We start from the raw sequence: 13,965 nt of genomic DNA on the forward strand, positions 1-13,965 counted from the left end.
AAAATGCGGTAAAACAGGGGTTTTACCGCATTTTCCTATGTACCATTACCCATCCGCCCCGTCTCCGCCGTGCAGGGTATCGCCACCTCTAAGTGGCGATACCCTATAGAAGCCTATGGGCTTCTATCGTCGCCCGTTACCCGCCGTCCGCGCGACCCCCCCCCCCGTCCTCCATCGATCTCCTCCCCCAGCAGGTGCCACAGCCGGGAGGAGATCCGGCTGCAGGGGGGAGGAGGAGACGCCGCAGACACTGACAGCCGCCGGGATGTGACAGAGACCCCCGCACACCACATTACAGGTACCTCGGGGTCTCTGTCACCACACCCCGATGCTAGCCGCATATGTTAGTACATATGCGGTAGCATCGCGGCGGCTGGGTGGCGAGGGGTGGTGATGTATATCAATACATCCCGCCCACAGTGTTACTGACTGGAAGCCGGCATTTGTGGGCAGAAATGCGCCGCTTTCTGGGTGTTTTTAGGGTGAGTCTCTGACATCAGGGCTGACCATTTCAAGTGTGTCTCAGTCACAGTTAGTGGAAACTTCACATTTGCATAGGTGGTGAGTATACTCTGATGTTCTGGGATTTGTGAATGGATTTGTGAATGCACCACGTTTAGCCATGCATTTGTCATTTTGCAAGGGACATTTGTTCTCTCCTTCTGGGTGGTGGCTTTTGGCTCACAGTCCACTGAGATTTCTCTATATAGCGATCCAACCTGAATTAGCCCCTAAAAATCCCCCCCCCCCCCCCCATGTGCCACTACACTAGTAGTATATAATAACAAAACAATAATAATAATGGTAGTAATAATAATAATAATAATAATAATAAATATTGATAACATTATATAGTGCAAGAAAGTAATAATACTAATACAAATATAATAATAATAATATTAATTATTATTATCTAGTTATAACAAATGGCCACAAATGAATTATAACACTACTTACTATAATAAATAATAATAATGATAATAAAAATTATTCTTCTTCTTCTTACTGTTTACTATATTATATGACACTGCAGCCGGCAGCCAGCTCTGGGCAGGCAGACAACCAGTGCACAAGCAATGTAACCTCCCAGCTGGCCAATGGGAGCCCGCTGAGTGTATTTACTGGAACGTTACCCTAGCCTAGACCCACTGTGGGAGTTATTTGCATCCGGCCAATCAGGGCCCGGCTACGTGTGTGACGTCATCCTCGGAGCTTCCAGCAATAACAATAACAAGGCTGCTGCTGGTGGTGGTGAAAGGACAGCTGCTGCAGCTGCTGCACAGAAAGCACCATGTCCCACAGAGCACAGGACGAGCCCCTGCAGGGTAAGATCACTCTGGTGTCTGATGCATGTCTCCCCTATGCTGTATCCATATCAGCCAGCACAGGGTATGTCTGCCTTCCCCACAGCTACTGCTGTATATGCAGACATAGGCTCCCATAGCATGGTTCTCAGTGCTCTGCTGGCTGTGTGCTGCTGGCTGAGATGATTATATTGCATTTACTATCACATGTCACCAGTATAGCTTTGCTTTTCCCAGCGGCTTGTTTACATGTGCAAACCCAAGTGTGTGTGTTCTATAGCAGTCAGCAGTCCTGGATTATCCTTGACATCAGCAGTTGGTGACGTGTCTGTACTAAATATACAAATGTAGCCGAATGGGACCCTGGCCGCTGATTGCTGTAGCAATATGACAATGACCCAGATGTTCTGTATTCACTCCCAAACGCTGGAAGTATACAAGGAATCCAGCTCAGCTCAGCCCTGCAGCAATGGGAAAGAATCATTTCCATTTCTAGGGATTTGTTGTGTGTGTGTGTGTGTGTGGCCATATTTCAAATCAAATTGGATAATGTCAACATTATCCGGACAATGGTGTTCTTTAGAAGTAATGGGATCATTGGATAAGCAATAAGGGTTATTTGTGTAATCTGTGCTTGCCCTCTATTGTATTCAACTCAGTCACTGTTTTTCTTTTTCGGTTCTGTACTCTGTAATTGGGCGCTGAGGATGCCTTCTGGCGCCATATAAAGGGTGATAATAATAATAATAATAGTCACAGTTAAAGCTCAGAGCGATGGACCGCAGAATAAAAATGACTGATAGGGGCTTGGATTTGGGTTTCTTTAAAACTTGAAAATAATATTATAGAGGTAGTAAGGGGTTAACATTTCAGCGCCACACGTCACAATAGGAAGTAATATCCTGTACATATACCACCCCGAACCAGGTTACATATCAGCGGAGGGGAGAATCACTTACATAATCACTTACATAATCACTTACATAATCACTTACATAAATAACCTTAACATATATCACTTTTGATGTGCGAGATTATCAGATGGATAATCTTGGCATTATCCATAATGCTAGGTACACACCAGAACGATCCTGAACGTTGGAAGATCGCGAGCAGATCGAGCGATGGTCGCACGATCTGTTGAAGCACACAATCTGCATCAAATCCCAATCTGATCTGGATCCGTATCTATATTAATTAATCTTTTACAGATCCTACCTGCAGCAGGTAGGATCTGTAAAACGACCAAATGACCAGCGGGGAAGCGCATCGGATCTTAATCGGATCTAAACTGCCAAAACATGCCCAATTTACCTACAATCAACATACAATCAGTCGGAATTGGATTGAAATTGAGGGAATTGAGGCCAAATCGTTCTGGTGTGTACCCTACATAACATTTATACAATGTATCGCCTAAAAAAAAAAAAAAAAAAACATCACACATACAGTAATAATGTGATACTTGTGTTACTATCAATAATCTTGCTTAGAGGTTATTTGGTAAAACATAGATAAGAAAACAATGTTGTCATCACTGCTGTGAGGGATAATTACATGGTAGCGCTACGTGTTATACGGGGCTGTGTTTTACAACTTATTTTCTATCTATAATTTTATTCCTAACTACAAAGGCTGGAGAATGCCTGCAAGTGTCTGTTTGCCCATATGGGGACTTGTTAGCTAAACAGTGGCGGCAGCTGCGTGTGAGATTAAGCAAATATTCATTTACTGGGAGCTGAGTCATGAGGTACAGAATACAAGTGCTGCATTGCAAGTCATTAATAGGCATATCAATAAGATTGCAAGCTCTTGGGAGCAGAGCTCTTCCACTGCCAAAAGATTCTTATTATGCACCTAGCATGTTCTGTAGTACAGGTTGAGTATTTTTTTTTTTTTTATCAAAGCACTACTGGGGACATGATATGTAACTGGTACTACTGGGGACATCTGTAACTGGCACTACTGGGGACATCTGTAACTGGCACTATTGGGGACATGATATGTAACTGGCACTACTGGGGACATCTGTAACTGGCACTACTGGGGACATGATATGTAACTGGCACTACTGGGGACATCTGTAACTGGCACTATTGGGGACATGATATGTAACTGGCACTACTGGGGACATCTGTAACTGGCACTATTGGGGACATGATATGTAACTGGCACTACTGGGGACATGATATGTAACTGGCACTACTGGGGACATCTGTAACTGGCACTACTGGGGACATGATATGTAACTGGCACTATTGGGGACATGATATGTAACTGGCACTACTGGGGACATCTGTAACTGGCACTATTGGGGACATGATATGTAACTGGCACTACTGGGGACATCTGTAACTGGCACTACTGGGGACATCTGTAACTGGCACTACCTGGGGACATGATATGTGTTGGCACTACTGGGGACATCTGTAACTGGCACTATTGGGGACATGATGTGTAACTGGCACTACTGAGGACATGATATGTGACTGGCACTACTGGGGACATCTGTAACTGGCACTATTGGGGAGATGATATGTGACTGGCACTAAATATATGCAAAAAAATTATTGCTCTGCATTTAAATTCAGTACCTGAGATAGGACACAAACTTTGTTTCAAATTTTGAAACCTTGTTTTATGCACAAATAAAATAAGCACCATCCTGGGTAACTGGGGATATTACTGCAGGAACTGAGCATTCCGTCTTTGGGCAGTAATGGAGCCTGTAGGAAGACAGATGATAGGGGGGATTGTTTCTAACCCAGAATTTTGCCAACTGTTGCTCATGGCATTTTGCAGCCAGTAACAGTGACTCTTCCTCTCTTGAGGACTGCAGGCTGTTTGTTTGGTATGAGATGCAGAGCACACGAGGGATCTGATGATGAAAGTGCCTCACATTGCATCACTCTTACTTGTGTCTGGGTTAGTGTATCAAGCAGATGTCCCATGTGCATCCATCCGTGATTTGTTCATCGTCCACCTCCTGCCCGCTTCCTCTATCAGTTGGAGAACCACAAGGTTCATCACTAGGCCCTGTGCTCGCTCTATTGATACCATGTAGCTTAAAAAAGTAATACCCTCCTTTCCATCTAAAGGTGCCCATACACGTTACAATTATTGTATACAATATCGCATCTCATCGCATCTCGGATTGGCGATGAGATGAGATCTAGTACAAAAAGTGTGCAGCACATCTAACCATACTTGTAAAAAGGGGTGGGGGTGGAGCCACAGGGGTGGCTATTTGTTGGGGGCATGGCCTATTCACGTCATTTGACCCGCGGACACCCCCCCCCCGCCAATGGGGGGTCGGGGGTGCCGGTGGGGGTTCGTGGGAGCCAGGCACTTTTGCGGGAGGGTTGCCCCTCTTTCCGCGGGCCCGAGAGGGGGACCCGATTTCCTGGACCCTCCCGGCGATTCCGGGAGGGTAGGCAACCCTGCATCTAACTTCACGGATCGAAGTCCTGTTTACCACCTATGTATTGTACCTTCTTACCTTTGTCTGTGTGTTACTACAAGCTTGTTTTATTACTGTGTTTTGTTCCCAGGTTGTAAAGCTCTGACGAGTATGTGGTGTTATGTAAATAAGCATGAATAACGTATCAAACACCATTCATTTTCTATAGTGTTTGCACTAACAATATCACACATTTGCACTTCCTATCACTGTAGACTTTCCCATACATCTTACACAACAGCAGAGAGCAGAGCAACATGACAGAACTCTTCACTTCCATCCCTAGAACCAGTGGCGTAAGTTCATCCCAGTTGCCCGGAAGCATTATTGGTGCCCCCCCTTAGAGACACACAACCTTATATATAGTATCTGTTCTGAAATATATATGTGTTATATAAATATCTATATTATAATGAGAGAGAGAGAACACATACAGAAACATATATATATTTCAGAACTCAGCCACAGAAGTGATATCCGGCTTTCAATTAACTCATTTAAACTCACAAGGGAGGAGAGGTGCCCCCTTGGGAGCAGGAGCCCGGCGGCAGATGACTCCATTGCCTCCCAAAGTTCTTCCTCTGCCTAGAACTCATCAACAAGGATGGTGACAGCACATTATTGTGCATTGCAGTAACTCTGGCAGCATTAGAGCATACGTGTGATCCTTAATTACCCGGTTCCCTCTAGAAAGAGGTCTGGACCATCCCTAAAATATAGAATTCTATTACCAAAGGTCTTCAGGTCCTCACTCATCAATAACCCATTCCACCAATCAGGACCACAGCTGCCCCAAGTGTTGAACACAGCAGTTCGTGAAAAGTCCTCAGTTGACATTAGATTTGGCTGCAAGTGTCGCATTAAGCGCATCACTGACATTCTTACCCCTGTAAGTTCTGCAGCCTCCTACTGCAAGTACAACAGGCCAGATAATAGGAAAATGTGATAGAACATTGGCATACCCTCCAACATGACCCATTCCAGGTACAAAATGCTCTGTTCCTGGACTTCCTTACCAGTGGCAGTTACATAGTTGGGGCTGCAGCACACTCCAATATTCAAAAAGGGGAGCCACACCCAGTGCCACCCCAAACATCACTGTCCTGGACTCACTGGCAGTTAATGTGACCCCCCCTCTTTGAATTTTGGACTGTGCTGGAGTCCAACCTCTGTAACTGCCACTGGCAGGGAAGTCCAGGAACAGAGTATTTTGTACCTAATGGAATGGGTCATGTTGGAGGGTATGCATTGGTTGTATTCCACTTTCTCTGTTGCATTCGGGACTTGGCAGTTGGTAATCGTAGAGGCCTGAAAATCAGGAAATAATTCTATGTTGCTTCTACAATTGATTTAAATAGAAAAATGACAATGGCAATTGTGCTGGGGCAGGCGGAGTTGGGTGCTGCATGTAGCTCTCTGCCAACATCAATATCCTACAGGTGATGGGTGACATGGATTCACATGCTTTATGGCAGTACAACATACGCTGGGATGTAGGCAGCAGTTGACATCTTGATGTACAGAATGCTGACACATCCCGCCAGTAAGTAGTGGGGTTAGGGTTGGGAACTAGTTTGAGGGCTAGGCTGCGGGGGTTGGGTAGTTATGATAATGTTGGGGAGTGGGGATGTCTTGGGTTAGGCCACAAGAGGGGGATCCGACTGCCAGGAATCTGACTGCATTCCCCCTTAACAGGTCATGATTTCCAAGTTGCCTATCTGACACCTGTGCACATAATAAGTGGTCTGGAAAACATGACCTGTTTGGAGTCCTTAGGACCGAGTTTGGGAACCACTGGGTAAAACCATGCATGATTTTTTTTTGTTTGTTTAATAAATTGGACTAAAACCCCCAGAATATTTGTCTTTTCACCAACATATTTAATACATCTTTTATCGGAATGGGATCATTCGTCAGACTGCTTTTAGGTCTACAAGCATTAGGTCTACACCATTAGGTTGACTTGCATTTAGGTCGACCTGACTAAAGGTCGACATGGGTTAGGTCGACAGGGTCATTAGGTCGACATGGGTTAGGTCGACAGGGTCATTAGGTCGACAGGTATATGGTCGACAGGGTCATTAGGTCGACAGTGAATAAGTCGACATGGTTTTTTTTTTTTATTCATTTTTTTCAAGCATCGACACAGTCAACATAGCACCACGTCCCCTCGCATGGCTCGCTGTGCTCGCCATGCTTCGGGGCACACTATTTTATTCTCCCACCATGCCCTAGTGGATGGTAGGGCATGAAATACCGCCTGTCGGCACATGTCGACTCATAAAACAGTCAAATGACCCCATGTCGACCTTTTGCCCGTCGACCTTCCCCATGTTGACCTAATGACCCTGTCGACCTTATAAAAGTCGACTTAATGACCCTGTCGACCTTCAGTCATGTCGACCTAAATGCATGTCGACCTAAATGCAGGTCGACCTAGTGGTGTAGACCTAATGCTTGTAGTCCTAAATGCTGTAGACCAGTGATTTTCAACCTTTTCACCTTGCGGCACACTAAATCAGATTTTAAAATTGCCAAGGCACACCATGAGATCCCCACAGGGCAAAACACATTGGCCCCCACAGGAAAAAAACAATCCTATTGCCCCCCATATAAAAAAACAATCACGCTGGTCCCCACAGGTAACACAAATAAAATACATTGGCCCTTTAAATGAAAAGAAGAGACCAGTAAATAACATTTGAACTGGTGGTGGCTGTAAACTGGTTTGGGCATCTCTAGATCTGGGGGCACACTTGAGAACAGCTTAAGGCACACTAGTGTGCCACGGCACAGTGGTTGAAAAACATTGCTGTAGACAATATGACCGTATCCCCTTTTATTGTTGACATAATCCCTAGGAGAAGACTAATTTTTCTTTCTGTTTTGAGTCCAGCTGGTGTTAATGATTTACAGTTAGCTAAGTGTTTAGATTAGCATGGCAGCAACAGTTATATGACATGTGCTTGGAGAAATCGGCTTTTAAACATTCATGGCATACTTGCCGACTTCTCTTCTGCCTTTTCCGGGAGAAGGCAGCAAGTTACAAAAAGTAGGGGGCGTGGACATCGATCGTGACGTAAATGGGGCGGGGCCATGGGTGGAGCTAACCAAATTGCATTTCGATTAAAAATTTAAATCCTTCCCTTAGCTTACTTCCTCCACGCTGCTGCAGCTTTATAAAAATAATTGTTTCCTTTCCTCCTGCACCCTCATTATTGTTCCTCTCCTCCCTCCCTATTGCTTAAAATATGATAGAAGTATGATTGCAGTGGGGAGAGGAACAATTTTGATGAAGCTGTGCTGCTGCAGCAGCGTGAAGGTCTGAAGGGCGAGGGAGACAGAGCCTGAGAAACGTTATTAAATAAAACAGCGGGGACGCCGGGGAGCTGAGAGAGAGAAGCAGAAGGCAGCACCGTAGCAGCCAGCCTCTAACTTACTCACCAATCACCATCTCCTCTGCGGCGCTGCCTTCTGCTGCTCGTGTCAGCTCTCTCTACTGCTCCCGCTCCCAAGGCTGCCCCGTGCTTGCTGTGCTGCTGCTGCAGCCAGCGATACCCTCTATGTCCCACAGAAGCCCTGCCGGCAATACTAGGACAGCCGCGCGACGTCAGCCAGCCTATACACTTTGTGACTTGCGCATGCGCAGTCACTGGTTTTCCCCAGGCAGGGGAAAAAACGGGAGAATCCTGTGTATTCCCGGGAGACCGGGAGAAAGGACCAAAAAGCGGGAAACTCCCGCTAAATGCGGGAGGGTCGGCAACCCTGATTCATGGCCATTACAAAACCACCAAAGAACTCGTTGACTCTCTGGCTCAAATGAAGAGATCAAAGGGCAGATGTACAATATCACCAAAAAGCTCCTGTGATTTTTCAAACACAGCTTGCAACATGACAGTTTTGAGCTGATTGGCTGTACTTTAACACTATGGAAGGCTTAGTACATCTCCCCCTTAAGCCCCGTACACACAGGGGAGATATATTGCTCAGTTTCTCCTTTTCATCAGCGACCAGAGATGGTCGCTGATGAAAGGGAACCTGTGCCAGGCGGTGCCGCAGAGGTAATCAGCTGGTCGCAGGAGCAAGCTCCTGCAACCAGCAATTACAATGGGCAGAAAACGGGAGCGCGCACCTGGCGATTTATCGCCGGGGCACATTCCCATCACTGGCAATATGGTCGCCTGCGACCATATTTCCAGCGATTTCATCCCCTATCGCCCCCGTGTGTACACAGCTTTAAGAACATTGCTCTGGGAACCAAGAGAAACTAAAGTTTCATTAAAGTTTCCCGAATGTTGGTTAGTTCTTTTGGCCTTTGAGTGAGAGCAGTTTTTCCTGCTCATTTCACTCGGAATTGTGTATTTGGGGGATATTCAATCCCGCTGCTATTTCTGACGGGGGCAAAAGCGGCGGGTGCCTATTCAGTGCTGTCTTTCCCAACAGCATTGAAGACGCAGATCGTTTTGCTGAGAACAGCCGTGATTTGTCGCGATCGCAGCCGGACCTCGTCATCCATGGCCGTTTAAGCAGACACGCCACCTTTTCACCGAATCCCACCTGCCAGGGGCGGATTGGGAATTAAAACCAGCCCGGGAAATATTTTGAAGCAGCCCTAACGGACCATGCAGTGTTGCTGCGCGCCGGAGGCGCGCCGATTTTTTGGGGGTGTGGCCTATCAATATGGGGGTGTGGCCTATTTCAACAAGGCCACACCCAATTTTTGCCGCTGTGAGGGCATGGCTAGTGGCTCTCTGAGCTGCTGGCTATGACCCCAGCCCCTCAGGCTGCAGAATAGGTGCATGCGTACAGCGTTTATTCTGCAGCCTGTGGGGCTGGGGAGATATAGACAGGGGGGGGGGGGTGAAAGGGGGTCTCCCAACACAGTAGAGTGGCAGGGTGGAAGAGGATGCAGGGAGGGAGGGGGGATGGAGGGTGGCGTAGAATGCTGGGAGGAGAGATGCAGAGTGGCTGAGAATGAAGGGAGTGAGGATTTACACAGGGTGGCACAGGACGCAGAGTGTATGGGGCATGGTGGCCCAGGATGCAGGGTAGGAGTGGGAATGCAGAGTGGCAGAGGATGCAGGGAGGGGAGTCACAAAGTGGTGGAGGATGCAGGGAGGGGAGAGACTGATGCCCATTATACATATGCCACACACCGTGATGCCCATTATACATATGCCGCACACCGTGATGCCCATTATACATATGCCGCACACCGTGATGCCCATTATATATATGCCACACACCGCGATGCCCATTATACATATGCCACACACCGCGATGCCATTATACATATACCACACACCGTGATGCCCAATATACATATGCCAAACACCGTGATGCTCATTATACATATGCCTCACACCGTGATGCCCATTATACATATGCCACACACACCGTGATGCCCATTATACATATGCCACACACCATAATGCCCATTATACATATGCCACACACCGTGAACCCAAGACGCTCCCGGCATCTTGGGTTGCCGGGCAACCACTGGGAGCATTGCCTGGCAAGACGCTGGGAGCGCTGCCCAGCAACCTAAGACGCTGGGAGAGTTTCCCCCACATGACGCATCACACCGGTAGTGACATCAGACACCACCCGCCCCAGTACCAGGAGCTTAGCACTGTTATATAAGGTATGTTTGATTTGTCTTATTTTATACACCTTGACAAAGCGGTTAGCAGACCCCGAAACGTTGGTATTCCTACACTAAAAATCGTTTCAATATAAAGACCTCCAGAGTGCCTCTTTTTGTTCACCCAATTATATAGGTACAGGTGTGTGGCGGCCCGGCACTCCCTTCAACGTAGCAACCACCCCGGTGCCCTCTGGTTCAGTGGATAGAGAAGAAATGAGACAGGCAGCGGCACTCGTAGGATTTTTCAAACGATGTAATCAAACACAACAGCCACGTGGGGCCGGGCAGAGCAGCCAGCCTTTCCCTGGACCAGCTGTGTGCGCACGCGCATGCGCACCAGCCCTCCCGCGGCCATTTTAAATGTGGGACAATGCAAGGCCGGCTGCGGCATCTCTGTGCACTGTGTGATTAAAGATGGCCGCGGCCCTGTTAAGGAGGGTGGGCGGCCGCTTCCACGCTAAAATATGCAGGCCCACTGGGCCAATCCGCCCCTGAACAACAGAAACAACAATAATAATTTAATTATTGTTGCTATTTAGCTTTGTAATATACAGATGAAAAAGTCATCTGTATACATGGAAAAGTTAAAGCACAATGCCTTTGAAAACACAGAACTACTGTAGGCTGCAGATAAGTGCAAACCCACAGAATACCTTTCCACATAACCAACATACAGTACAGTACTGTATGTTGCTTCATCTTCACATTCACATGAACTGAAATTAGATTATTTACTGTTTACTAATACCCCACTCACACCAGCCTAAATTCCCGGGTTGAGTCCGGGAACAACCCGGTACTACCTCTGGTGTGAAAGGTACCCGGGACAAATTACCGGGCTAATTTGCCGGCAATCCAACCCAGCTAGGTAGCAGGGTTGTTCCCGGGTTCAACCCTGGGACCTGGCTGGTGTGAAAGGTAAAGGGTATACTTACCCGGGTTGCCGTGTCCTCCGTGTCCTGTCCGACGGGAATAAATGCAGGCGGCGGGCGCAAATGACGGAACAGCCGGTGGATGATGATGACGCAGCTCTCCGGCGGCAGTGAGGACGCCGGAGAGCTGCGTCATCTTCATCCGCCTGTCCCGTCATTTGCGCCGCCGCCTGTGTGGATCCCTGGCCTGTGCGGAGGACCAGCAACTGGGGTGAGTATTCTCCCATCCCGCCGACTGCCCGCCTCCTCCCCACCTCCTGCCGGCCTCCTTCCCGCCCCCTTCTCACACCAGAAAATGCAGGGACATTTCTGGTGTGAATGGGTCCAAACCCGGGAATGTCCCTGCTTGTCCCGGGAACTGAATTCCCGGGTTTGTCCCTGCATTTCTGGTGTGAATGGGGTATGACAGAATGATGCCTTACAATGAAAAAATCAGACTAAATTTATATATATATATATATATATATATATATATATATATATATATACACACACACATATACACACATACATACATATATACACTATCTACTTGCAAGCTGTATATTTCATTCAAATATAGTGTAATTTATACCTTCAGTTTGAACTTAGAGTTAATAATAATAATTGTTCTCATATCTACCTCCCTTCCTTATATAATACAATAGAATTCAGTGTCAGTCACTGTTACAGATAAAATGTGTCTGCATGCTGCCATACTGAGCTTAGGGGATGGGTGACACATGGACACTTTAAAATCCAAATCCACAATTTCTGGGCATGCCACAATATGTAAGTGTGCGCCATTGGTGACTCCAGCTGAGCATCAATGGGGCAAACACATCACTTGCGACGCTCCCCCTACCCCTTGTGCATACCTCCACGCCGACGTCAGGCCCCGCTCCGGAAGTTTGCAGCCTTTCAGGAGCCCTCTGACGTTCTTGTGGCGTCTGAACACACGTGGGGCCGGGCAAAGCAGCCAGCCAGCCAGCCAGCCTTTCCCCGGACCGCGGGAGCGGCTGTGTGCGCACGCGCATGCGCACCAGCCCTCCCGCGGCCATTTTAAATGTGGGACAATGCGAGGCCGGCCGCGGCCATCTTTAATCAGGGAACAGTGCACGGAGATGCCGCGGCCGGCCCTGTTGAGGAGGGTGGGCGGCCACTTCCATGCAAAAATATGCCGGCCCACCGGGAAACAGCCCGGTTTCCCGGTGGGCCAATCCGCCCCTGCCACCTGCCGATATGCAAGCGAGTTGACATGTGCCGACAGGCGGTATTTCATGCCCTACCATCCACTAGGACGTGGTGGGAAAATAAAATAGTGTGCAGAGCGTAGCGAGGCACCATGCCTGAAGCATAGCGAGCACAGTGAGGCATGCGAGGTGATGCGGTGCACTTTAACCTGTGTCCATGTCGACTGTGTCAACATTCGGGTAAAAAAAACTGTGGAAAACCCCATGTCGACCTTTTCACTGTCGACCTTGCCCATGTCGACCTAATGACCTGTTGACCTAAAGCCATGTCGACTTAGACCCATGTTGACCTTGACCCATGTCAACCTTTCCCTATATCGACCTACTTGACATAGACAAATCTTTTTCTATTTGGAATCTGTTGTCCCTAGCAGTGTCCCTTTTTATATGTCATCTATGTACCATTATAATGTATAATTGTTGTTTACTTTTGTGGTCAGTGAGAGATCTTAGGAAACCAGCTGTAAATACTTCTCACCCACATTTTGTTCTTTTCCATTTCTTTAATCGACGATAGGAATGTCTCCTCTTAATTCCGAATTTTTTTTTTTCACTTTCAGGGAACATTTGATATTTTTGTTTTTTATTGACTCAAACCGTTTCACAGGGAAAACACAACTATGAACTAAGGGCCTAATTCATGCTTGTATGCAACTGCAATTTTCAGAGCTACAGATCTATAATTGTTACTAATACCTCTTTTACACCAAAATCCCGAATCCGACCCGGTATTTGTAACACGGTTCCAATCCAGGTCGGATCCGGGATTTTTCCTGTTTATATTGCGGTGCCAACCCGCAGTATAGAAGGGGGATGGCACTTGGAGATGACATCATGCTGCTATTCAATGACAGCATCAAAGGTCGTCAGATCCAACTTTTTTAAAAAGTTGGATCTGTTTTGTTGAAAACGGATGCAGATTGTGACATTCACAGCCGCTCTTCTACAATCTTTAGCGGTTTCCGACGATCCGCGGACTTTCCGACACTCGACAGTCGGACCATTGAATTCTGACTGTCGAGTCAATGTCGGATGAAATGAAAACGGCCCAGGATTCCGACTGTTGGGACGTTCCAACAGTCGGAATCCCCGAGAATACACCCCCCCCCCCTTAGTCTTTTTATGTAAACATAAATATAATCACATATTCCAGATGAAACATTATAACTAGAGACAGGATTATATGCATTTGCATATTTGCATATGCATTCGCATATTTTGCCCATTCTCACTTGTTATTGCATATTTTACCTAAAATCTAGTGATGGTGCATATTTTAGGACCCACCACCTTTCCACCCACAAATCACAGCACTGATTTGCCCTCCTGCTGGCCAGGTAGTGGTAGAGTGTGCAGGCCGGGCCAATATGTGCGCAGTGTTGGGGAC

General features: G+C 47.1%; 1 protein-coding gene across 2 annotated transcripts in view; it reads left to right on the forward strand.

Moving 5' to 3' along the window:
- The first annotated feature begins 1,171 nt into the window (after nucleotides 1-1,171).
- BNIP3 (BCL2 interacting protein 3) overlaps nucleotides 1,172-13,965 on the forward strand; it is a 39,207-nt gene continuing 26,413 nt past the window's right edge. The window contains exon 1 of one of the 2 annotated variants that reach the window (XM_083149466.1): nucleotides 1,172-1,325. In XM_083149466.1, the coding sequence (XP_083005592.1) occupies nucleotides 1,292-1,325 (34 nt within the window). In that variant the 5' untranslated portion in view covers nucleotides 1,172-1,291. The remainder of the gene's footprint in view (nucleotides 1,326-13,965) is intronic. The other variant, XM_083149465.1, reaches the window with a different exon arrangement.

Source organism: Crinia signifera, chromosome 6 (genome assembly GCF_055691185.1).
Source record: "Crinia signifera chromosome 6, ASM5569118v1, whole genome shotgun sequence".
Taxonomy (NCBI): Eukaryota; Metazoa; Chordata; class Amphibia; order Anura; family Myobatrachidae; genus Crinia; species Crinia signifera.